The sequence below is a fragment of the Pimephales promelas genome, chromosome 6 (genome assembly GCF_988280905.1).
Source record: "Pimephales promelas chromosome 6, fPimPro1.hap1.1, whole genome shotgun sequence".
NCBI classification, from domain to species: Eukaryota; Metazoa; Chordata; class Actinopteri; order Cypriniformes; family Leuciscidae; genus Pimephales; species Pimephales promelas.
The window spans coordinates 20,401,670-20,429,042 of NC_142774.1; the positions used below are offsets into that span (position 1 = coordinate 20,401,670).

At 46.1% G+C, this 27,373-nt stretch overlaps 1 protein-coding gene across 2 annotated transcripts in view; it reads left to right on the forward strand.

Annotated features, from left to right (window-relative positions):
* The window catches only part of LOC120473606 (calsequestrin-2), a 160,719-nt gene that overhangs the window by 65,200 nt on the left and 68,146 nt on the right, over positions 1-27,373 (forward strand). For both annotated transcript variants that reach the window (XM_089132251.1, XM_089132252.1), the window contains exons 2-4: positions 15,005-15,089; positions 15,443-15,543; positions 15,808-15,919. In XM_089132251.1, the coding sequence (XP_088988377.1) occupies positions 15,005-15,089; positions 15,443-15,543; positions 15,808-15,919 (298 nt within the window). The remainder of the gene's footprint in view (positions 1-15,004; positions 15,090-15,442; positions 15,544-15,807; positions 15,920-27,373) is intronic.

Consider the following 27,373-nt stretch of genomic DNA (forward strand, 5'->3'; position numbering starts at 1 on the left):
GCCATCGCTCCATGCTATCGGACCTCACCTCTGCAGGTAGGTGCCTGAGGACATCAGGTAGGTTGCAGGCCCACTGCCGGATCTCAAACCCTCCAGATGCCAGCACTTCCCTGAGCCGGTCCACGAGCTCCTTACCTTCCTCTGCCGTGTCCACACTCTGGAGACAGTTGTCTACGTAGAAACAGTGCTCCACTGAATGCCTGACTTGGTCTCCTGGACCCCCATGATCTCTCGCGTGTCTTTGGAGAGCGAAGGTGGCCCAACACGGTGAACACGCAGTGCCAAATGGTAAGACCTGCCACTCGAAGACATCAGGGGGGTTTTCCCTCTTCATGTCCCTCCAGATAAACCTGAGGAGCGACCGATCTTCGGGTAAAAGCTGTACCTGGTGGAACATGCTTCTGATGTCACCACTGACTGCTACTGGACGTTCTCTGAAGCGCAGTAAAACGCCCAGGAGAGAGGCTCCCAATGTCGGTCCGGAAAGGAGGGTGTCATTGAGGCTACGACCTCGGAATTGGAAGGAGCAGTTAAACACCAAACGACTCTTACCGTTGTGGCTCACTAAATGGTGGGGTATATACCATGACTTATCTTTGGTTGAGGTTTCCCTTTGGTCAATCTTCTTGACTGCTCCTGTCTCCACCAGCTTGTGGATCGCAGCACAATACTCATCGGCTCGTTGAGGGTCCCGGGCCAAGCGTCTCTTCAAACTTCTGAGGCTGGGTACCACAGCTTCCATAGGAGCTTGGAGAGGGGGGATATCTCGCTTCCGTAGTAGAGGTGTGGCATATCTGTGGACTCCTGCGACCTGTACTCGCCTTGTCTTGACCTCTAGGAGCTCCACTGCTTCCTTGTCCTGCTTCGACCGCATTGCCAGTTTAACGCTCTGGTATGGCTGTGTGTCCATCTTCCAAAGCTTCTCCACGTTCTGCATCAACTCCATCGTCTGGGGTGAGACACTAATGAAGAAACACTGCTGGGTGCTTGGTGCCCACTGTGTAAGGTGTGCTGGTCCTTGAAGAGTCCATCCCAGTCTCGTGCAAATGGCTGCCGGACCTCCAGGAGGGCCCATTTTCACTGGCTCGATAGGGTTGAGTAGATGGGGGTAGTCAATTCAAGTCAAGTCACATTTATTTATATAGCGCTTTTCACAATACAGATTGTATCAAAGCAGCTTCACAGTGATAACATGAAAGTAGCACAACACAGATCAACAACATTGTTAAACACTAAATAACCCCAACTGAGCAAGCTCAAAGCAAGCCAAAAGCAAGGCGACAGTGGCAAGGAACCAAACTCCATCAGATTGGATGGAGAAAAAACCTTGGGAGAACCCAGGCTCAGTCGGGGGCCAGTTCTCCTCTGGCTTACATTCATATTGTTTAAATATAAATATTAAATATAAATATTGTTTATGAATCAAACGGCGCCATAACATATCGCAGGCGTTGAGTCGTCTCTTCACAGGCGTTGAGTCGTCTCATCACAGGCGTTGGGGCATCCGAAATCCCCGTGAGAGGCTGGACACAAAACTGGACCTGACGAACGCCATTTTTCTCGGGACAAGCGTCCCGAGATAACAGCAGAAAGGCAGATGGGAAATAATTAGCATAGCTGATGTTCATAATGATTTCCGTTATAACTCACAAACTCTCCGTAACCTGAACTCTCCGCAACCCAACCATACACGCCGACCCATTTGTCTAAAATGCTGTCGAGCCCCACTGGTGTGTTAAGCAGTTTCAGTGGCAAACGGTTCCGTATGGCATAACAGAGGACTAGAAGGTAAGCATTATGTGAATGCTTGACTAAAGAGAGTCAAGCATTCACATAATCGTGTTAATTGGCGGCGATGCTAGTCACCGCCAATTAACACGAGCGGCTTAACGTGATTGAATGCCTCGAGGGGAAGATCCGCCAGGTGCTTGTACTTCCTCTTCAAGCTTGCGATGGGGTAGGAGTGGTCTGCTAGACCCAAGCGTTGAGAGGTGAAGGCCTCCACTATCCGGAAGGTTCGCTTAGGATTGGTAGAGGATGATATTTTAAATGAGACAGCAGCTCCCTTCGGAGTTTGAACTTCCTGCCTGATAGTGCGGAGAGCCAGGTCCTCAGGTTTCTTCTCCAAACCCAACTTATTGACGGCCTCGGGGAGGAGCATTGTGCGCTCAGAACCATCGTCCAAAACTGTGTAAGTGTCTAATGTCCTGTCCTTGTTGCGCAGGAGAACTCTGACGACTTTCAGTAGTACACGAGAGTGGGCCGATGGTCTGTCCAGGTAGAGGACTTCAGTGCTAGTGCTCACCAGACAACTTTCCGCCTTTGGTAGCTCAGCCTTGGGGCGTGCATTGGCGTCATGCAAGACCCGCAGATGCTTCCCTTGACACACCTCACAGAGTTTCTTGAGGTCGCATTGAGCTGCCTGATGTGCTCTCCCGCATCTCCAACATCTCTTATTCACTCGGATCCACTCAATGACCTCATCTTTTGTGAGTCGCTGAATGGCTGGACACCTATTCAAGAAGTGCTCTGTGTCCTCACAGTATGGACAGTAGGGCTTTGATTTGCTCTTCCATTTTGGCTTAGATGAGCTCTGTCCCTCCTGTCTCAATCCTCGGTTTGACGTATAGCTCTCCGCTCCGTGCAGCACCGTAGCTACTGGCTTGCTCCGTCGCTTCTCGGCTCGAGGTCCTGACAGCCCTTGGATACGGATGTCTGAAGGGTTGTCGTAACCCTGACACCACGACTCGTATTGGAGCCATTCCGCCAGGTCGAGCAGTGTATGGGTATGTCCGGGACGATGGAACATCTGGCGTCTGAAGTTCGCTCTCATCTCCATCGGAAGCTTGGTGAGGAGTCGTGCCACATGTGAGCCACATCTCAGCTCCACTTCTCCATCTGGACAGAGTGTCTGTAGCATAACCACGAGTGACTGTACATGCAGAGAGAACTTCTCAAAGGCAGCTACATCTCCTCTTTTGATCTCAGACGAATCCATCACTGCAGCGATCCTCTGCAAAGCCACATGGTGCGGCTGGCCGAACTTCTCGGTCAGGGCTGCCATGGTGTCGGTGTATGGCCTAGGTGAGTTAATGAAGGAGTCGGCAATAAGACAGGCCTCTTCAAGTTTCACGTGATCAACAGTATCTGATACTTGAAAAGCTCTGTAGCGTCAGTGGGTAGCAGGTTTGCTAAGGCTAGTTTAAGCCGAGAGAACTCCATTGGATCCTTATGGACGAAGAAAGGAATTCTTGGTGCTGGCCCCCTGTACTCTCCTCCTCCTAGAGTCACCGATGCTGGCGGGAACTGTCTGCCTCGAGCAGGGAAAGGTTGGTTTGTACCAGGCCTGGCTGGGTACTGAGTCGGAGATCCCGCCTCTGTGTGATACATTCTGGGCTGCGGCTGGGACATGGCCATGTAGGGTTCTGGCCCCTGGGTGTAAGACTGGACGTAGTGCTGTTCAGGACCTCGTTTAGGTTGAGGGTTGAGTACTTCATCATACTCCTCTTCCTCTAACGTTAATGAGTCACCTGGTAATGGGAGGGGTGGCACTGGCCATCGCTCTGAGGATGGATCCCGCTGCTCTGCTCCTAGAACTCTGGCTGAGGCCGCTGACTCACACGATTTCCTTCTATTATCATGAGGTGAGGCTAAATCATACAGCATGCTCTCCCTGTGTAAACTTCTCGGTTCATCCTCCATGTAGGGCATAGGGGCATGTGGCCATCCAAGGCTCATGTTGTTAATGCTCTCCCCAGAGTTTGTTGAATAATCATCCCGTGCATTGGGGAGTCTACCCCACTTTACATGAGACTGTGAACTCCACTCTTCCCTTGTCGGCGCGTGAGGTAGCGGGCTGACATGTGAGTCATGTATCTTCGGTCGCGCTACACTGACCTCATAATCTTTCAAATATGATGGCTGCCTTAACTGCCGCCTGGGCCAAGTGGATGGGCCCACACTGCTTCATCACTCTGTTGCATGCTCCCAGCACAGCTGCGATCCGGCTCGAAGGATCACAAAATGTAGCAAAGAACTACTTGAAGCTGCTAGGGCTAGTTAGATCGCAGTGAACCAGGTGTGTTGGTCAGAACACCACAGAGTGAAGGGTCAGTTTGAATGGATTTATTCTCACTGGTATGCAGGATTAGCATGAGAGGAGGAGACAGCCTTTACATAAACTTTAACAGCTATGGAACTTGAGATCGATAGTGCAGTAGATTGATGAGAGCTTTCACCAGATGGTATGGAGTTCCTTATTTGTATTTAAGCATGAAGATGATTGCTGTTGCACATGGAAGGCTTGGTGGACACTAACACGATGTGAGCAGGTTAAGTACACTTAATGGAGATCTTGATTACAGTCAGCAAGCCCTGCTTCAACTGACGTGGGTTTGGGTCATAAATGGGCTGAATCACCATTGGCTGGCATAAACATGTTTGGCATGCTCGTAATAAAGGATGTAGATGCTTGTATGCGATTGTGTGGTTTCTCTGCAACACACAGAAGCAATACTCAATAATAGCAACATTACAAATCATCATCCACATACTGACTATAGGCTGCTCCCCTCATAACAATGATACAATAATACATAAACACTGATTATAACATCTTCCATCATATTTACTTTACTATTTATCTATATTATTCACCATAACAGTATAAACATTATAACTCTATACTTGGAAGATCGACAGATTAATGAACATCGTCAGAACAGCTGTTAACTGCGTCATTACTAACGAGCATCAATTAGCAAACATTACGGAACAACACTCACTCTTTATAGGACGCACACGAACACAAGGCATCCACTTGGAAGGCAATAATTATTCTGAAAACCCGTCTTCAGCTGTTTGTGATTACCGTGAACCTGATCACTAGCAGCGGCTGATGCAATCTGTCGTCGCACACTAAACGGAAGAGTGAGCAGCTCTTCCGGTAACTCCCTACAGAGTTCATAATAAGAGTCCCAACTAAATAGTGCCACATCGCAATGTTATCACGATCATTAAAGGGCCTTTTGCACACATAAAGTCAATTAACCCCAGACACTCCGGAGTCTTAAGGCCATAAACGTCCAGTTTGAATTAAAACACATGTGTCGTAGGAATGTGCTAAAAAGCCCCTTTGTTAGCCATTTACTTGCTGGCCACATGAAACTAGTTAATGATTGTCCGGTCAGAATCTCTACATCTCACACACACACACACACACGCACACACACGCACACACACACACACACTGAAGCACGAGTGACGCTCACGCTGTTTTCAGTCTCTGCTGCCTCACGATATGATGACATGATTCATAATTCCATTCATCTCCGAGAGTCACTTCATGAGCATTTTACCGTTTCATTTGAGAAAAACAATCATTAAATCATACACGCACAGAAACTCAAAGGTCTTCACGGCAACCCGTCAAAATAAAATTTTGGTTTAACTTAAAGAAAACGACAGAAATAATTATATTAGGCTACTGTACAATAGATTGAACTACGTCTCCATTAATTAAAAAATACTACTACTAAGAATAATAATGTGTGCATAAAAGGTTGCTTATTTTTCACTTGATTTTTATAAGCAATATTTCTCAATATCATCAATATTTTCGTTTAAACAGCATGTTGTCACGGCATGTTGTCACGGTTCATGAATTCACTGTCTCTCGTCTCGCGTGCTGTTGTTTGTGTGTGTGTGTCTGTGGGCGTGGTCATCACTGCTGATCAGCAGCGCCAGCTGGTTTCAATCCGTTTGTCCCTTTATAAGCTCAGTAACTGGTGTCTCATGTTGTCAGATCGTTCTGGTTTTCCCCGGTGTGTTCGTGTTGGATCGTGTTCGTGTTGGATCATGGATTCCTTGTGTATTTCGTCTCGTCTGGATTCTTCACCTGCACTGGATTCCAAGCACTTCACTGGGTCATCACGGATATTCACCAGTCGCTCACTGAGGTCCCTGTGTCACCCCTCCATCCATCACTGATCGCTCGACCTCACCTGTGGAGTTTCTACCTGTGTTTTGTGTCTGACCATCGTGTCTGTGTACAAATCAATAGAGTCTTTTGCATTTACATCCGTCTCTGTGATCCGTTACAGAACGATCTGACCATCTTATGGATGTAGCAGAGACCACGACTTGGGACGAATTCGTCGCCCAAAGCAGTTCAAGGATGGATACCCAAGAGGAGAGCATCGCCAATTCAGGTCGAGCGATTCAGGCGCTCATGACACAGGTGTCCGAGCTCACCCAACAATTTCAACAACTCCGATTTCCCACTGCGCAACCCACACCGCCTGTTCGACCCATTCCACCGGAGCCGCCCCAGCAACGTGAACCTCGTCTTCTGACGCCAGAGGGCTATGCAGGTGAACCAGAGTATTGTAGAGCCTTTTTGACTCGTGTTCAATGCATTTCTCGTTACAGCCACTTACGTTCAGCCAGGAACAGACCAAGGTGGCCTTCGTTCTCACCCTGTTGTCTGGGAGAGTGGCTCTTTGGGGAACAGCGGTGTGGGAGAACCAAGACCCATGCTGCGCCTCATTCCTGGCACTCTCTGAGGAGATGAAACGAGTGTTTGATTGGGCGGTAGCGGGTAGGGAGGCAGCCAGACTACTCGCTGATCTCCGCCAAGGTAACGGCTCGGTGTCGGAGTATTCCATTCAGTTCCGCACCCTGGCTGCAGAGTGCCGTTGGAACGAGGAGGCACAGTGGGACCGTTTCCTGCATGGGTTGGCTGATGATGATCGTGTCCAGAGAGAGATATATATGCTGGACCTTCCCACTAGCCTTAATGGACTGATCGAACTGGCATTAAAAGTGGACGCACGACTGGATCGCATGGGCCGTTTTCAGCAGAGGAACCCATTTCGCGCATGGAGACCCTGCGCGTCGACAGTCTGGACACGGTCAGCCCAGTTTCCGATCCTGAACCCATGCAGGTGGGCAGAGCTCGGCTTTCCCGGGAGGAGAGGGAACGGGGGGAAGATCGAAGATCCCAGGGACTTTGCTTATACTGTGGGAAGGCGGGCCACTTCATCTTCGCCTGCCCGGTAAAAGATCAAGCCCGGTAGTAACAATGAGGCTACTATTGGGTGGGATCGCCGCTGGGAAGACCTCATCATCACCATCATCATCCACTCTCCTTCCGGTAAGACTAAGGTGGGCGACTCACACGCACGACACTAAGGCTTTGGTGGATTCGGGAGCGGAAGGTAATTTTTTGAAATCTGGACTGGCTCAACGTCTTCATCTTCCCATCTCCAGACTCACACGATTTCGGTCAATGCTCTCAATGGACAACAACTTCCCCATATTTCTCACACTACTGAACCCATCACACTCATAACATCTGGCAACCACACTGAAACAATAACATTTCTCCTAATGGACTCCCCACTGGCACCCATGGTGCTGGGTCACCCATGGTTACTGCAACACAATCCCAGAGTCGATTGGGGTCAAAATTCTGTTTCCATGTGGAGTAATGCGTGTCATGAGTCATGTCTTGTATCTGCGTGTTCGTCTGTTCCTGTGTCTGTGTTTCAGGAGGAGGCGGTGAATTTGTCTAACGTGCCTGAGGAGTACCAGGATCTGAAGGAAGTGTTCAGTAAGTCTCGGGCTGCTTCTCTTCCTCCTCATCGTCCCTATGACTGTGCTATAGACTTAGTGCCAGGTCAGTCTCTGCCTAAAGGCAAGTTGTATTCACTTTCTGTTCCAGAGAGAGAGGCTATGGAGAAATATATTTCTGATTCACTAGCTTCCAAATTCATTAGACCTTCCTCATCTCCTGAGGGGGCGGTGTTCTTTTTTGTGGGAAAGAAGGATGGATCTCTGCGTGTATTGATTACCGGGGGTTGAACAACATCACAGTAAAGAATACTTATCCTTTGCCGTTGATGTCTTCAGCCTTCGAGCGGTTGCAGGGAGCATCTATTTTTCACAAAATTGGACTTACGTAACGCTTATCATTTGGTCCGCATAAGGAAGGGCGATGAATGGAAGACCGCGTTCAAAACCCCTAGGGGGCACTTTGAATATTTGGTCGTGCCTTTCGGTTTGTCCAACTCCCCAGCGGTCTTCCAGGCACTCGTCAATGACGTGCTGAGAGATATGGTTGACCAATTCATTTATGTCTACCTGGATGACATTTTGATTTTTTCATCTTCTCTCCAGGAACACGTTCAGCACGTCAGACGAGTGCTTCAGAGGTTGTTAGAGAATGGACTTTTTGTCAAGGCGGAGAAATGCGTTTTTCATGCACAGTCTGTTCCTTTTCTAGGGTACATCGTCTCATCTGAGGGAATGCATATGGATCCTGACAGGGTTAAGGCTGTGATGGATTGGCCTAGTCCAGATTCCCGTAAGGCCCTACAGAGGTTTCTGGGTTTTGCCAATTTTTATAGGCGTTTTATTCGCAACTTCAGCCAACTAGCCTCGCCTCTGACGGCCTTGACCTCCCCCAGAACGATGTTCAGGTGGTCTGATGCAGCTGAGGCTGCATTTACCAAACTCAAGAGCCGCTTCAGTTCGGCTCCCATCCTCGTTGCCCCTGATTCATCACATCAGTTCGTGGTGGAGGTCGACGCTTCAGAGGTGGGGGTAGGAGCAGTTCTTTCCCAACGCTCTCCTTCAGATGACAGGATGCATCATTGCGCGTTTCTTTCTCATCGTTTATCACCTGCCGAACGTAATTATGACATTGGTAATAGAGAGTTGTTGGCAGTCAAGTTGGCACTGGAGGAATGGCGTCACTGGTTAGAAGGGTCAGGGGTACCTTTTATCGTTTGGACCGATCCTAAGAACCTAGAATATATCAGAACCCCCAAAGACTCAACTCTAGGCAGGCTCGGTGGGCACTTTTTTTCGGATGTTTTGACTTTTCTCTCTCGTACCGCCCGGGTTCTAAAAACATCAAACCCGATTCTTTATCTCGTATTTTTGACCTATCCGAACGCCCGGTTACTCCCGAGTGTATTTTACCTGAGACATTAGTGTCTCATCACTCTCAGATGGGAGGTTGAATCGAAGGTCATGAAGACCTTAGAAGGGGTAACGCCTCCGCCCGATTGCCCACTGAATCGTTTATTTGTGCCAGAAGAGTTTCGGTCCTACGTCATCCGGTGGGGTCATTACTCTAGTGTAGCTTGTCATCCTGAAGTCAATCGCACCAGTTTTTTGGTCAAGCAACGATTCTGGTGGCCATTGATGGCTCGTGACATCCACAGTTTTGTTTTGGCTTGCTCGGACTGTGCCACTGGTAAGAGCAGCCTCAGCCGAGTACTAGCTCCTCACAGCACAGCGCCAAAGGCAAAGCGTCGCCTCCCGGGCTCCTCCAAAATCTGGGGAACCTGGGTGGCAGTCGCAATCCAGGTCAGCTAGGGGTAGGCAAGATCTGAGGACTGTCATCTCTAAGAAAGTCTGGAGTAAGAAGAAGTCCTGACTCGCAGGGGGTCAGACTTCTGAGGGTGGTCCTCTCCGGGGAGGTATGGCTTCTGGGGGGCTATTCTCTGAGGAGTATCACAGCTCTGCCACATCGGTTGTTCCCTGCCGGTTCGCCGTTTCAGGGCACTGAGGTGTCAGCGTCCCCGTACGGTCCTCCGAGGAGGGTCATAGAATGGTCAGTTCGGTTATTCCCTGCCGGTTCGCCGTTTCAGGGCGCTGAAGTGTCCGTTCAACCAAATCCCGAGGCCAGTCTCGAGAGACTGGTCCCCTTAGTGGAATTCATGGCAGCGTGGAAACTACTGACAGATATTTCTCAGTGGGTCCTGCATGTTATAGAAAAGGGTTACAGAATTCAGTTCGGTTCTCGTCCGCCCAGATTTCTAGGGGTCCTTCCCACCATGGTGGTCCCTGAGCAGGCTCGGGTTATGGAACAGGAAGTGATGACACTTCTGCAAAAAGGGGCTATAGAAAGGGTTCCTCCTACCAGCAGAGAGTCAGGGTTTTACAGCCGATACTTCATCATTCCCAAGAAAGATGGGGGGTTACGTCCTATTCTAGATCTGCGTCAGCTAAACAGCAGAGTTCAAAAGCTCAAGTTCAGGATGCTTACACTCAAACAGATCGTGTCACAGATTCAGTCCGAAGACTGGTTTGTCACAATAGACTTGAAGGACGCTCATTTTCACATATCCATCCATCCTCATCACAGGAGGTTCCTGAGGTTTGCTTTCGGGGCGAAGCTTACCAATATCGGGTCCTTCCATGAGGTCCTTGATGTTGATGTCACACATGAAAAAGTTGGGTTTACGGCTAAACGCCAAGAAAAGTGTGCTCCTCCCTGTACAGAGGACCACTTATCTAGGGGTAGTGTGGGATTCAATAACTATGCAAGCATGATTGTCTCCAGCAGGTATTTCTGTGATCCTCACAGCTGTAAAGAATGTGAAAATAGGCCAGTCACTCACTGTGAAACAGTTTCAGAGACTGTTGGGGCTCATGGCAGCTGCGTCCAACGTAATCGCTTTTGGCCTTCTGCACATGAGACACCCCTGCAGTGGTGGCTCAGAACCAAGGGGTTTTCTCTGAGGGGAAACCAATTTCGCACGATCAAGGTCACGCGGCAATGCCTACGTGCCTTGGTCATGTGGAAGATACCTTGGTTCCTCGCCCAGGGCCCAGTTTTGGGGGTTCCTTGTTGAAGCGTCACGCTATCGGCTGATGCTTCCCTTACAGGCTGGGGGGCGGTCATGAGTGGCCGTTCGGTGACAGGTCTATGGCAGGATCATCAACAGTCATGGCATATAAACCAACTAGAAATGATGGCAGTATTTTGGGCTCTCAAATACTTCCGGCCAGACCTGAGAGGCCATCATGTTCTTGTCTGCACGGGCAACACATCGGTGGTCTCTTACATCAACCATCATGGGGGTCTGAGGTCCAGAGTATTATACAAGTTGGTTCGGCAGATCTTCCTATGGGCCCAGGGGAAATTGTTGTCACTCAGGATATATATTCGACAATATACAATATATTCCAGGGTGTCAGAATGTGGGGGCCGATATTCTGTCGAGACAGAGGCCCGGGGAGTGGAGACTTTACCCTGAGGTGGTGGAGCTCCTATGGGAGAATTTCGGTCAAGCTCAGGTCGATCTTTTTGCAACTCGGGAGACAACTCATTGTTCACTATGGTTCTCTCTCACGCAGCCAGCTCCTCTCGGACTGGATGCGATGGTGCGGCTACCTGCATGCTTTTCCCCCGATATCAATCCTGGGAGTTCTGGAAAGGGTTCTCCAGGAAGGGGCTCATCTGTTATTAGTAGCCTCGCACTGGCCGACCAGAATTTGGTTTGCGGACACAGTGTGCCTCTTGGACGGCTCTCCGATGGACATTCCGGTCAGGAGGGATCTGCTTTCCCAGGCGGGGGGCACGATATTTCACCCTCGCCCCGAGTTGTGGAAACTATGGGCTTGGCCTCTGAGGGGGCCCAGCTCGTAAGTGCTGGTCTCTCGACCGAGGTCATGGAGACAATCCTTCAATCCAGAGCTCCCTCCACTGTAGTATTTGAAATGAAAATTGTTCTCTGCATGGTGTGGAGAATGTGCTTTAAATCCTGTTAACTGCCCGGTTGGTACAGTTCTCGATTTCCTTCAGGACCGTTTCTCTGCTGGATTATCTCCCTCCACCTTGAAGGTGTATGTTGTGGCTATATCTGCCTTTAGATCCCCTGCGGAGGCTTCTTCTCTTGGGAGAGATCCTCTAATAACTCCTTTTCTCCATGGAACATTTAGGCTGAGGCCTGCCTTGCACTCCAGAGCACCGGCTTGGGACCTGGCCATTGTACTCGAGGGTCTGGCTTTGGCTCCCTTCGAGCCTATCGAAGAGGTTTCAGAAAAGTTCCTCACTTTAAAGGCTTTGTTTCTTCTCGCTATTTCTTCTATTAAGAGAATTGGAGATCTGCAAGCTCTGTCGGTCGCTCCTTCATGTTTGGAATTCGCACATGAGTATGGTTAAAGCATTTTTATACCCTAGGCCGGGTTATATTCCTAAAGTCCCTACTAATGTGATGGGTCCTATTGTGCTGCAGTCCTTCTGTCCTCCACCTTTTAATATGTTCAGAAAAGTCTCAATCTGTTATGTCCAGTTAGGGCATTGGATGCCTACGTTCACAGAGCTGCCCTGTGGCGTAAATCAGAGCAATTATTTGTCTGCTTTGGTTGAACTAAGAAAGGTTGCCCGGCATTGAGACAAGTAATGAGTAAATGGATAGTTGAGGCTATCTCTATTGCTTATAAGGCGGCCGGACGTCCCCCACCTATGGATGTCCGCGCCCATTCTACGAGGAGTATGGCTGCCTCTAAGGCTTTAATTTCGAGTGTTTCCCTTCAGGATGTTTGTAATGTGGCAGGTTGGTCCTCACCGCATACATTTGTCAGATTTTATGACCTATACCTCTCCACTCCTGGGGCTAGGTTGCTCGCTTCATTTCTCAACATGGCGTAGTGGCTATGGGGTTCCCACCGCGTTCTAACGCAGCTTGAGGTTCCCTTGAAAGGGAACATCTCAGGTTACGTATGTAATCCTGGTTCCTTGAGAGGGAACGAGAGCTGCGTTCGCCTGCCATACTTCCTGCATGCCCTGATCGACTTGCTTCAGGCCTTTTCAGAAGCTGCCGCGGTCTGATTTCAAGGGTGCTATATAGTTTCCTGGTCTATGACGTCACATGACGTCCTACTCTCTCATTGGACTGATTGTACAGATGCTTCACGACGCAATCACGCAGAGCATTCCCACCGCGTTCTAACGCAGCTCTCGTTCCCTCTCAGGGAACCAGGGTTACATACGTAACCTGAGACGTTTTCTTTGTCGAATGAAGTTGACGATGCTGACTCGCGAGCTTCATTAGGCCTAGTAAACACGCCAGAGAGAAATGCACATTTCATAAGGATTACATAAGCAGAGAGCAGTCTGTAGTCTGTTTTCTTTCGTTTTGAATTGTTCTGTTTAAAAGTAGACATGTGAGGTGAGTAGCCTACGCCTACCTTATATGCTGAGTTTCGTTAATTTATGAGACGAGCTCCAGTTCACGCGCCTGAACCTCGTTTCTTATCAATCGTCTTCTACAGGTAGGTCTATTTACTTCTTATTTATTAAATCCAGGCAATTGGTTGATAAAACATTTATTTGAAATTAAGATTAAATTAATACAAAACGAAATTCAGGTAATTTTTTTTTTTTCAATCAGAAATCTGAGGCTACCATAGGTGTTTACCCATACGCCACTGCATGGGAGGATATTTCAGCCCCAACGTTGCCGACTCATGTAGGTTATTTTCTGCTTAGCCAAGACCATGGCCAGAGCTGGTTTACTGCGTACCTATTCGTACTTGAATGGCCAGATTACACTTTAAACTGTTAAAGTGTTGGGTGTGAACTTATGTAAACAATGTAATGAAATATGAAAATAAAAAAAATAAAAAAACATAGCGTAGTCTACATAGGCACAACCTAGGCCTATATTCAAATGTTCATTTATATCATATGCTACCTTGATTCGATTTCGCAGGCTAGTGTTTTTTATTGTATAAAGAAATAGACCATGGTGAATATATTTATACAGGTTGTCAACCCTATTTGAATATTTAAAACCAGTTGAATATAAAAAGTCCAGTGCAAGGTAACGTTACTCCCACTCGTCATCGGCAGCTATCAGTCAAAGTTGGCGACAAGAACAATTCTCCGTAGACCAGTCCGAGTGCTTCAGATGCGCACTTTGAAATGGGACGCAGCTGTAGGCCTAGTTAGCAACAATTAGTTAATATTGTGACAATAGACCTACATTTTGTTACTTTAATTTTCAAAATAACCAGTGGGGGAATGTAGGAACTTCATAGCCTTCTTCATTAAGTATTCACGTAAATGTAAAGTAGCCCACTTCTCCCCCTCACAGGACAGCAACACTACGCATTATTTTACATTGAACTACACTAAAGTAGGCAATCCTACAGTTTAAATGTATCAACCTTGCAAACACTCAGATACCATTACAAAAATAAACAATGTCCAGAGCCATGAATTTTATTTTACTTACACATTTAAAATAATAATGTATAGAAATGTATTTTTTCATTTTTGTGTTTCCACAAGACAAATGAAGTCACGCAATGGTGACGAATGAGTTGATGAAAAAGAAGAAAAAAAAAACGTTTGGCTTTTAACTCTGGTTTCTCTGGCTATTTAACTAATGAAAACAATACTTTTACGTTTAAATGTGAATTTTCCATCCACCATTGAACTCTCGACTGCCCTTTAAAAAAATGCTGTCGTCACCAGCGCAATGTTAGAATAAACTGTAGGTGGGATAGACCGCATAGGATCCGTTTATGTATCCTCTCTTTCACGGGGAAATAAAGGGTGAATTTGGCATCTTTTTTGAATCAGGGTAGCATTTGTCGCGCCGCGATGATGCAACCGGCCTTCGAATACGGCCTTCAGAGGATGCAGAACTGAATTGGGACAGCCTTCATCGTGCCGCGGTGACACAATCGGCCTTCAAATGCGACCTTCGGAGGGTGCAGCCTTAGAATTGGGACAGTGTTCGTCGCGCTGTTGTGACGCAATCGGCCTTCAAATACGGCCAACTGGCCTTCAAATACGGCCTTCAGAGGATGCAGCCTTCACATTAGGACACAGCTTGTGTATGTCTCCCTTATTTAACACACCTGATTCAGATCCTCAGCTCGTTAGGATAGACTCTATGAATTGAACTGAGTGTGTCAGATAAGAGGGATATACAAAATGTGCAGAGCAGTGGGTCCTGAGGACTGGATTTGAGAACCACTGCTTTTGGTATGCAAATATCAGCCATCACAATCTACAAAACTGATCCAGATTTAAGATTCCTTCTTAACTATACTGTGGAAATGTTGCCCCCGACTGAATTGCTATTACAGACTAAAGGTGTATGTAAAAACTGGCAAACTGGTTTCCCTTTACTTCTGAATTAAAAAAAAAAACATTAAATAAATGTACTGATGTGTCTCTTCCATGCATCACTAGCTTGCTGCTCAGGTTCTCAAAGACAAGGATATTGGTTTTGGAATGGTAGACTCACATAAAGATGCTAAAGTTGCCAAAAAGCTTGGTAAGAAGATTTGTTTTGAATTACTGTGCTAATAACAACATTGCTTTGTAGATTTAAAATTTCCAGTAACACTTCCTTTCACAGTTCTGTTACCCATGTACATACTATGTTCTTATTGTAGTAATTGCAATTACTGGCCTGGGTAATAACTAGGTCCTAACCCTGAAACTAACCCTAAACCTACCCCTAACCCACATTCTTACCTTATATTAGCCAGTACATTCTAGGTAAGTACACTGTAAGTACACTTAAGTACTGTACTGTAAAAGGAAGTGTTACCAAATTTTCTTACCTATTCAATATTGGTATCTTTGAGGTTAGGTCCTGACTGAAATGTGATCTTTGTTCATTAGGTCTGGAGGAAGAAGGAAGCATTTATGTTTTTAAGGATGAAAGAGTGATCGAGTTTGATGGAGAGCTCTCTGCAGATACACTGGTTGAATTTGTGCTGGATGTGAGTGAAATTTGCTGGTCAGATCTCTGACTGTAGTTGATTTTATGATATCTTAGCAGAGTCTATCTGAATTCTTCATTAACATCACATATTTATAAAAATAAGATTCATGTTCTGGATCAGCATTATTGTAATTTTTGGATATTATTGCAGGAATATTAAACACAAACTTTAGGCTTGTGAATACTGTGGCTCAATGGAATATACTAACATTTGACACATTACCTTTCTTCCCTTCTCTGTGTGTGTCACCTCATTCTTTAGCTACTGGAGGACCCAGTGGAGTTGATCAGTAACCCCATGGAACAACGTGCTTTTGAGCGAATGGATGAAGACATACGCCTTATCGGGTACTTCAAGGGTGAAGAATCGGAGTGTGAGTGGCCTGTTTGCCTCTCATTTAAGTATGTATGTAAAATTATAATTTTGTGGACATGCTCTAATAAGTATGACTCATTGTGGATTTTTGAAGAAGTATGATTCATTGTGGATTTATGTATTTATGAACTAGTTATATAGTGTTTTTTTTTTTTTTTTTTGGCTCAACATTTTTATCAACTCCGACATAATGACTTGACATTTTGGATCTCAAAGATCTCTTATTTAAGGCTGGTATCAGATTTTTTTTTTTTATGTCCAGATTATATTTGTATATATTTATTTAATGTAGAGTTCTTCTATTTCTATTCCATGGTGTCAGGGGTCTGCCCTAGCAGCCTTGTCTGTGTTGTCATTGTTTCATGTCTCTGTTTGTGTTTTGTGTCAGCACATGGCTTTGCCTTTGTTTGTGTTTGCCATGTGCTTCTCTTGTCCCACCTCCTTGTTTTCCGTTATCATGCCCCCATTTTTAGTCCTTGTTTCACTAATTGTGTTGACCTGGTCCTCTTCTGCCATTTTCCCTCTTTTCTTTGCTGGTTTGTTGTGTGCCTTGCCTTGATAATCTTGTCCTGTATTTATCATCTTGATAGTTTTTGATCTTTTCAAGTTATAGATTTTGCTGTATTTTTTCCCCATTCCTGTTTTAGGCTTATCTAGTTCCCTTTCAAAACGTTTCTTTTTAAGGAAAACAAATTTTTCTCTGAATTCTGAAGCCTCTAATTCAAAAAGTGCAGTGCCTACTGCACAGCCACAACAGAGTGGCAATCTGAGCACTAGGGATGGGCAAATGAAGCATCATGAAGCACAGAGGCTTTCCCCTGATTGTTCCGGGAATAGTTTCAAAGCTTTGAGAGTGTCAAAAACAGCGCCATCTGGTGTTTAGCAAAAGCAGCCAAGACCCTGTGAAAGAAGCTTCATCGGACAAAGCAGCTACTTTCTGTTTTCTCTCTGTGATAAAAATATTTCTCTCAGCTCCCCCCCCCCCCCATCATGACGAGCTGCCGTCTAAACTGATTCAGCCCATAGCCACCAAGTCCCAGTGCATAGAAAGCCATCCCCTGCCTGTCAGAATGGGTGCTAAACATGGTGATACAAGGTTACTTGCTTCAATTTGCTCAAAGACCACCCCACTTCTGGGGCATAGTCCACACTTCGGTCAGGAGCAACGTAGCACACGTCCTCCGCGCCAATTAATGATTTTTCTGGTGAAACGAGCTGTAGAGACAGTTCCTCCTCCCCACAGCTAGTCAGGCTTGTACAGCTGCTACTTTCTCGTTCTCAAGAAGGATAGCGGCCTCAGGCCCATATCAGACATTTGAATCGTGTCCTCGTGAGACAGCTGTTCAAGATGCTAACATTGAACGAATCCTCTCACAAGTATGCCGAGGGTATTGTTTTTTCTTCTTCAGTGGATCTAAAAAATGTATACATTCATATCCAAATAGTCCCCCGTTGCAGACTGTTTTGAGATTCGTATTCGAAGGGATGGCCTACCATTATACGGTCCTACCTTTTAAAGTGTCTCTGGCACCATGCACTTTTATAAAGTGCATGGATGCAGCACTTTCCCACATGAGACAGAAGGGGATGCGTATCCCCAGTTACTTCGACAACTGGCTCATCCTGACCCAGTCAGAGGAAGAGTTAATTTTTTTAAGATTTGTGCTCCTCAGCCATATGAAATGCATTGGACTCCAGCCAAAATGTCTCCCAGCCAGAAAATCTCTTTCCTGGGAGCAGTTCTAGACTCCGCCCAAATGAGGGTGTGGCTAACCCATGACTGTTCAGCGGCACTCCATTTCGTTCAGTCGCCTCCATGTCAAGGTGGACCATGGCTGCATCACAGCCCTGGCCCCTCGAAAGGACCCCAATCATTATCAGATTGGAGTGAGTATTGGGCTGGTCTCGAGAAAAAAGGTGGTCACGACGGAAGCTTCCGACACAGGTTGGGGAGGTTTGTGCAAGGGCAGACCGACTTCCGGCTCCTGTTTGAGCACAGAAAAGTGGCTGCATATCAACTGCCTGGAAATAATGGTGGTTTTTCTGGCCCTCAAAACCTTCCTACCAGACCTAATAGTACATCACATCTTAGTCTGGTCAGAAAACATGGCTGTAGTGTTCTACAAACACCACCATGGTGGACTCAGGTCACGGCCTCTTTATAGACTAGCCCGACTCCTATTATGGTCACAATGCAAACTTTTCTCTCTGAGAGTGGTGCATGTGCTGGGCAGACTGAATCAGGGAGCAGACATTAAACCAATCTGGAGTATCTTCCACAAGGCAAAGGTCGACTTCTTCTCCTCCAAAGGCAACTCTCATTGCCCAATATTCTTTACAAAGAACATGGATGCACTGGCCCACTAATGGCCAAGCTTTCCCCTTTATGCCTTTCCCCCAGTAGCGCTCCACCTTCAGGTCATCAAATGGATCAGAGAAGACAGGTGTACTGTCCTTATGGTGACCCCTCTCTGGCGGACCCAACTGTGGTTCCCCAAGTTGATTCAGCTGCTTACAGCAGCCCCATGGCCAATTCCCTTGTGGAAAGACATCCTTTTGTCACTTCCGGGTCCCGAGTGAACGAGTTTGGCTGCCGCTTCTCTCCGGATTTTTTTGTTTGTTTTTGTTTGTTTGTTCACAACATATTTGTTTTATGTTTTGTTTTATGTTCCGTGCGCTATTTTAAACATTACCGGATCTGTGATAGCATCACAGCATCACATCACCGTAGCCAGCGCAGGACTGAGTCCTGTTGCCCTGGAGGCTTGTTTGCTTATTTCGTGCTGGATTACTGAACCTGGACAGGAGACCTACTACGCATATTGACTGCTACTAAAACGTGGAATTAATTCATTCATCTCCTTGGATTGTCTGACTCAGTTTGGCTCATTAAAGATTGCAAGTGTTTCCCTCTAGCCAGCGCTACACCCGGGGAGGAGACCTAACGTACTATGCTTACTGACTGATACCTAAACGTGGAATTATTTCACTCATCTGCTTAGATTGTTTGGACTGGTCAAGACTGCTAAGTGTTTGCCAAACTGATGTGTAGCTGTCACGCCCCCTTTTCCCTGTTCTGCTTTATGCGAGCCCTCTCAGAACTGATCCACTAATAACGTTCGTTGGTAAGTCTCTGCTTGCTTTGCTTTGTGAGAGAGTTTGTGCCTATTTGAACTGTTTGTTGCTATCTGAGGGATTTGCCACCTCCGTTGCTTGTCCCTCAGAGTGCAAAGTGGTTGCCCTGTTGGCTAACGTGTTAAGTTTACAGAGGTTGGGTCTGAGTGCATGACCATTTTCTGTGGTGTTTTGGTACACTTGTTTGGACTGAGCTAAATGGTGTTCAACACATATCCTATCCTAGTGCATTTAACAATCGTGACGCTGTCCTGGTTTCTTGTCTATTGGCCAGCATACTTATGCTACGGAGAGCCTAATTATACGCATGGGCTCTTCTATGACTCTGGCATGGCATTAAGATACTCATCAACTTATCTACACTACCTCGGGAACAAAGTCTATAAAATTCCAGATGTTCACCGTGCACACCAACATCTTGGATTGCCGCGTTGTCCCAAATATTTAAATAGGGGCTCTGGTCGGAAGTTTACTCGCTACCACCACTCTAACAACATCGATTCACTGTGGAGTTTGTAGAGAGACATCGCCTATTGCGGGGCGAACTGTTGACTTTGAAAACGTACACTCCATAACACTGAAAAAAGACTCTCTGGGCTACCCTGCCTCTAGAAATGCACAGTTTGGCTTGTTTAATGTGAGGTCTCTTAACAACAAAGCACCTTTTATTAATGATGTCATGACTGATGCTGGTATTGATTTATTTTGTTTGATTGAAACTTGGCAGATACCAAATGAACTTATTACAATGAATGAAGCTACTCCTCCTGGCTATGAGTTTGTTGCTAAGCCACGGTTAACTGGCCGAAGAGGTGGCCTTGCTGTGGTCTTCCGCTCCAGCTATAGGGTTGTATCGGTGCCTGTGCAGGATTATACATCATTTGAATATCTAGGCTTGAAATTCACTGGTGGGTCACCACTTCTGTTATTACTTGTTTATCGGTCTCCAAAAATGTGTTCTGTTTTTTTATTAAGGAATTTTCTGAATTACTCGCATCTGTCAGTCCTATGTACTCATCCATCTTGGTGCTTGGCAATTTCAATATACATATAGATTCTGGAAACTGTAATTCCCTTTCGTAGTCACTTCGAGTTACGTCAGAAGTGACGGAGAATGGGGGTTTCGCATAGAAAGCCAATCCTCTTCGAGTATTTAAAAACGAGCCAATGGCATGAAAAAGCCTTGGGGCTGCGGAATTTGCATAGCGTATCTCCGCCCCACGCAGTGGGTATAAAAGGAGGAAGTGAACGCAACCGCAGTATGTTTTCGCTTTGGAGCCAAGAGAACTCTTCACTCCTAAAGCCATTCTCACAGATTCAAGACTCTTCGAGACGAGCGTCCTCTTCAGTGTTGGTGTGACGGCGGAGATTCTGCATTGCCTGCGATCTGAGCAGTGGTCTGCCAGACTTTGCGCTTCTCCCTGGTCGCCTCAGCGCTGAAAGAGTGAATTTTCTCCTCTCATTGAAAGAGCTGCACGTGGCACGTCTTTTTAAAGATGTCTCGCCCGTGTTCTTCTGGGTGCGGTCGATTCATGTCATCTTCTGATGGTCACGATCGCTGCTCTGTATGTCTGGGCATTCAGCATGCAGCAGCAGCGTTCGTGGATGACTCATGTTCTTTCTGTGGGAACATGACCATCTATACACTGAGATCTAGACTCAATGATCTGACTAAAGTGAGAGTCCCCGTCCCCGCTACTCGATCTGCTTCTTCCACGAGAAGCTCTTTGACTCGCGGACAGGGTGATCTGACGGTGACGGTGTGGAACAAAGCCCCGACGATAGTTCCTCGGGCCACACCCCCCGCTCCAGTGTTAGAGCCAGCGAGCGCCAGTTCGATTCAGCCGTCTGCCTCTTCGCAGGTACCGTCTGTTTCGTTCGGCGCTCCAGAGGATGATGCGATGTCGATCGCAGCATCACAAGGCGGGCTTGATTCCTCGGGAGATGAGGATGCGGCTGCGTTGCCTCCCTCGGGAGTGCCAGCGTTGCCCGTGTCTGATCCCGAGTTAACGGCCATGCTATCTCGGGCCGCCGTGAGTATCGGGTTAGAGTGGAACCCTGCCCCAATCTCTCACGGATGGATAATTGGTTTTTGGGCAAGGCTGCCGCCGCAAGGCCACAGCCGACCCCAATACCTTTTTTTTCCCCTAGCTGCATGCGGAGCTGACGCGCACTTGGAAGGCTCCTTTGTCCTCCCGAGAGCGCGCTCTAGCCTCCCCCGCCTTTCCTCCCCTCGACGGTGGGGCCGCCCGTGGGTACACTGGGATGCCCCCGGTGGAGCGCTCTGTTGCGATGCAGCTGTGTCCACAGAGTGCCTCCTCCCGTGGTCCTCCTAAGCACCCATCCAAAGCCTGTAGGTTCTCGTCTGCTATGGCGGCGCGTTCCTATAGAGCGGCGGGACAGGCGGCCTCCGCCCTGCATGCGATGAGCTCTTTGCAGGTTTTCCAAGCCAAACTGCTCAGAGATATGCGTCCCAGTGCGTCAACCCACTCATTCCTCTCTGTCTCTGAGGGTGTGGAAGGGAGCGTGTGTCGTCCCTCGACTACGCCACTCCCCTCCCCCTCTATCGCCAGACCCCCGGCAGAACAGACCCCCGTGGAACGCTGGTCCTTCCCTGGTCTCTTCTGTCGGGGAGCGGGCTTCGACTGTGCTTCCGGGCGGGGTAACTCCTGCGCGCATGTGTAGCACTTACACTCTGGCTAATAAATGGCAGAGTAATAAATACTTATGATGTCTAACCTATGGACCAGTGTTTCAGAAGAAATAAGTTTGCTACTGAGAAAGATGCAAAAACAACAACAGTGAACACTCGTTTGAACACACACTGTGTATTTTCAACATGAGAATTTAAAAGATGGATTCCATCAATGGATAAACAAATAAAATAAAATGAAATAAAAGATTTGTAATTTCCAAATGTAACTATAATGAATCTCACAGTTGTTTCCTTTTAGGTTTCAAAAGAAAAAAAATAAAATAAAATCAGGTCACTACACTTACTGCAGTATTCCCTTAATTATATCAGAGTTAAATACTCTCACTTAATGTCCAATGTCTTTGGTAAGGATAAGTAAAAGTTTCAAAAACCCAAATACACAATACACATTCCAATGAAACAAAGATTTTTTCAATTGTATAGAATCAAAATGTTCAGTGTGAAAAGAGTTCGTCAAAAGTTCATAGGAAAAAAATAGTTGTCCTTTATCAGTCGCTGAAAAGGTTTTCCATCCAAGAAAAACACACGAAAAATAAAGAAGGTTATTCTCCTCCTACCATTCGCAGTTCAAATCATTGCAAAGACTTGTCTTTCCTCAACTGGAAACTTTAAGAATCGACTCAAGGGAGGCTCGCCAATCCAAACCCTCCACAGAACCACTGGACGGCTGGGACAATTCCAGAATCACAGGCACCAGCACAGCATCTCATCAGACAGAGGGCGCCAATCGAACCCACAAAAGGACAGAACAAGACAACAACAAAAAAAAACCTGACTTTGTACAGACAAGGTCACAGAGATATCATTAATATCTTCATTGTAACAATATACAATAAACATTTTTAACCCATGACAGTAAATTAATTATCTATTTCACACAGGCCTTGAACAATTGTAAATGAAATTTTCAAATAAAGAATACTTTTCACCGACAAGGTTTGTGACTATTTCTTAACATAATGCACTGATTAATAATTAACCACTTTTCTGTCCTGGTCAAGCATCGTTAACTGTTATTAACCAAATACAGAATTGAACACATTTTATATACATATGAATCACTCACGGACTTCATTTATCTTGATTTTTCTCTTATACAACAATAACAGTCTGATTTGCAACAATTACAAAGCAATTTGACTTACCAAGGAGATCATTAAACTGACAGAAAATTCCAGAGTGGTGCAGGTACAGCATATCCCATTTAAATCATTCTCTTTACCCTTTTTTAAATCAAAAATACACTCCATAAACACTTTAGCAATACTCTGATGCTAATCAAATACATGTATATCACCATACACTTTTATATTAACAAACTGAATGTCCGTTTCACTCTCATAACAATACCAACATCACTCAAAACTTACTAGGAAATAAATCGTGTCATTTTACTCACATCAATCCATCGTCAGAATTCATCTAGACGATTATTTTATTTCTCTGTTTCCCGGAGCGTCGTGACACCGCGTTCATATGCTATCCATGCACGAGAGAGAGAGAGCTGCCTCTCACTTCACGCATACCTCGTGCGAAAAACCCGGAAATCAATTTTTCCGCTGCGCCACACTCTACGCTCACATTGACTCACATAGTCATCTCACATTCAAAACTCATTACCATTGGTCACAATAACACCCAACAGAAAACATACGTTTGTATGAAATTAATAATTTTCCCCTCTTTTATGATGTTACTTCTATTAAATAGTCTTCAATAATTCTGCAATCATTATACTATTATGTTAATAATAATATTTTTTTTTTCTGTTACTCCTTGGTAACCTTGGTGACACTTTCCCCTCCTGAATCAAAGCACGTCCCTGTGCTTGGGGGGTGGATAAATCACACTGGTGAATCTGCATTGGGTCCAGAATTGTGGTATTTATTATAATCTGATTCCTCCACTGACTCAGAAAGTGCAGAACTCAATCCCTGCAATAAAGACTGAATGACTGAAATCAACGGATTTCCCAGCCTTGCATACTGCAGCTTGTCTGGTGGTCTACTCTGTCTTTTTGAACGTCTTGGACCCATTAATCCAGCATCATCTCCCACAGTTGGAAAGTCAATGAGATGTCTGACTGGGGGTAAATCAAGATGAGAAGTGGAGTTCTTTAAAGGTGCGTCAGGTTCGATTTCATTCACCACTTCAATCAATTCAGGTAGCTCACATTATGTGTTAAATTCTTTTTCTGAAGTTGCTTTCGCTAATCCATCTTCGCTATTCGCTTCAGGTTCAGCCTCGGAGGTACACAGTTCCATGTGATGCATCACAGGTGAGCTTCTCTCCACTCTATCACTGACTGAATTTTGTTCAACAGGTGGATCATCTCTTAACGGATCCAGGACGACAGATGAATTTTCTGACTCAACTTGAGGTATGTTTCGGGTAATCAATGTACTCTCTGAGTCATGAATTGGTCTTCCTTCAGAAACAACTCTGGTAGTGAACTCCAATGACTCTTCAGGTATATCAAAGTGAACAGAATCACTCTCAGAATCAGAATGACTATACACTGTCTCTGCTTCAGCAACGTCCTTAACTCTGGATTGGGCTCTTGTCCTAGGTCTACGATGTTCTCTCTGCTGAACAGGCTCTTCAATGGCAGTACTAGGCAAGAACCCACAGGGCAGAAGTAAATCACGGTGCAAAGTACGTACTGGAATTTCCTTTCCTTCTGGGCGAACTGTATACACAGGGATACCATTACTTTTCTTCAACACAACATAGATGTCTGGTTCCCATTTGTCCGCTATCTTGTGTTTTCCTCTCAGACGGACATTCCTTACTAGGACTCGATCACCTATGTCCAGAACAGAGGCAACTACAGCCCTATCAAATCTCCTTTTGTTTCTCTCTGCTACCTTCATAGCGTTGCGAGCTGCGAGCTGGTAACTCTCCTCTAACCGACTCTTCAGAGATTTTACATACTGTGAGTGAGACTGCTAGGAGTTATTGACTGGAAGTCCAAAAGCAAGATCCACAGGCAAACGAGGCTGGCGTCCGAACATCATTTCATAAGGTGAGTACCCCGTAACATCATTCTTTGTGCAGTTATATGCATGCACAAGTGGTTTAACAAATTCCTTCCAGTGGGCCTTCTTGTCATTCTCTAGGGTCCCCAACATTTGCAGCAAGGTCCTATTGAACCGCTCCACTGGGTTCCCTCTTGGGTGATAGGGGGTCGTCCTCACTTTACGGATACCTGCAACTTTGCACAGCTCTTGAATGGTTCGGGACTCGAAATCTGGGCCCTGATCACTATGCAATTTTTCAGGAAAACCATAGTGCAGTAAGAAATGATCCCAGAGACATCTGGCCACGGTCCGAGCCTTCTGGTCTTTCATGGGTATCGCGATGGCATACTTTGTGAAATGGTCTGTAATGACCAATATATCCTTGGTGTTGCTACTGTCTGGCTCCACCGACAAAAAATCCATACAGACCAGCTCCAAGGGTCTGCTGGTCTGTATGTTCACCAAGGGGGCTGCTTTTTGTGGTGGGGATTTCCTCCAAATACAACGCTCACAGGTTTTGATTTTTCTCGCCACAGCATCAGCCATTTTAGGCCAAAAGAACCTGTATCGAAGAAGATCAATAGTTCTCTCCAGCCCTAAATGACCCATGTCATCATGTAAACTGGTGAGTACCATCTCTCGTAGATCCTTGGGTAACACTAATTGGCTCAACACTCTACCTTGATCCATTCTCTTCCGATACAAGACTCCATTCTTGACTTCGAGCTTATTCCACTCGCCATAGTAGGTGACTGAGACTTCCTACCAAGGGGTTTTTCACCAGACTCTAGGTACTCAAGGACCATGTTTAACTCTGGATCCGCTCGTTGCCGGGCTGCTAAATCTTCCTCGGAGAGGTGAGGAATGACAGGTAAGCCATTTTCATATTCTTTTTGGAATTCTTTAGGTAGCGGACCAGCATTCATTGTCAAGGACTCCACTAATGTCATCAAGACAGGGTGATGCTCATCCTGTGCATGGCAAACCTGATGTTTCTCACACACCGCCTTGATTGTTTCTGGCAGGATCAGGGACAGATCTTTGTCGATTTCTGCTAGATGATTCAGAGTGAATTGTCTAATCCTCTCTTGTTCTTTTTGAGACTCCAAATCATTCAACAGCTGACCATTGGGACGCCTGGACAACCAATCGGCATCCTGGTTCTGGGCTCCTGCTCTGTAGTGGACTTTGAAGTTATATGCTGATAATCCAGACAACCATCTATAACTGGTAGAGTCCAATTTGGCCGAAGTCAGGATATAAGTTAAGGGGTTACTGTCGGTTACAACAGTAAACTCAGCCCCGTACAAATAGTCGCTGAACTTTGAGGTAACCGCCCACTTGAGGGCCAGAAACTCAAGTTTATGAGCAGGATATCTGGCTTCACTCTTAGTTAGTCCTCGACTAGCATATGCAAGGACCCTCAAATGGCCTTCCTGTTCTTGATATAAGGCGGCACCTAATCCTATGGTGCTGGCGTCAGTGTGTAATACATATGGCAATCTAGGGTCAGCATATCCCAAAACTGGAGCAGTTGTTAATTTCTCCACAATTGCCTCAAACGCCTGCTGACAAGAAGCATCCCACCTGTCTCCGAGCTTTTCCTTTGGATCATAGTAATGACGATTTGGGTCTTTACATTTTCTTCCTTTGCGAATTGGGGGGTATCCAGCCGTGAGGTTGTTGAGTGGCTTGACTATTTTAGAAAAGTCCTGAACAAACCTCCTATAATACCCGGCAAATCCCAAGAATGATTTTAGTTCCTTGAGAGTTTGTGGCCTGGGCCAGGTTTTGATGGCCTCAATTTTCACTGGGTCTGTTTCTACACCATGCTGAGAAATAATATGTCCTAAATATCGCACTGAAGTCTGAAAAAATTTACATTTTTCAGGCGAGAGTTTCAAGCCATATTCCTTCAGACGGGTAAGAACTTGCACCAGTCGATGTTCGTGCTCTTCAAGGGTTTCTGAAAAAACGATGACATCATCTATGAAAACTAGCACCTCTTTTCGATTTAGATCACCCATACAGCGCTCCATGAGTCGTTGAAAGGTACTGGGAGCGTTTGTGATCCCTTGCGGCATTCTATTAAACTCCCAGAATCCTTGCGGGCACACGAAGGCTGTCTTGTGTTTATCCGCTTCCTCCATCTCGATTTGGTAGTACCCTGACTTCAAATCCAGAACAGAGAACCACTTAGAGCCGGTTAACACGGAAAACACCTCCTCCAAGTTGGAAAGCGCATAGGCGTCCTTTTTAGTCTGAGAGTTGAGCTTTCTGAAGTCAATACAAAGGCGTACTGAATTATCCTTTTTCTTCACGACCACAATCGGGGAGGCAAAGGGAGACTCAGATTCTCTAATAATTCCAGCAGCCAACAAATCTTGCAGGTGTTTGCGAACAGCATCGACATCCTGCGGGTGAATGGGCCTAGATCGATGCTTAAAAGGAGTTTCATCACTAAGTTTGATATGACGTCTCACTTTATCCGTATGACCATAATCCATGTCATGTAAGGCAAACACCTCAGCATTCAGAGGGGAATCACCTCAGAGGGGAATCGCCAAAATCAATTTTTATT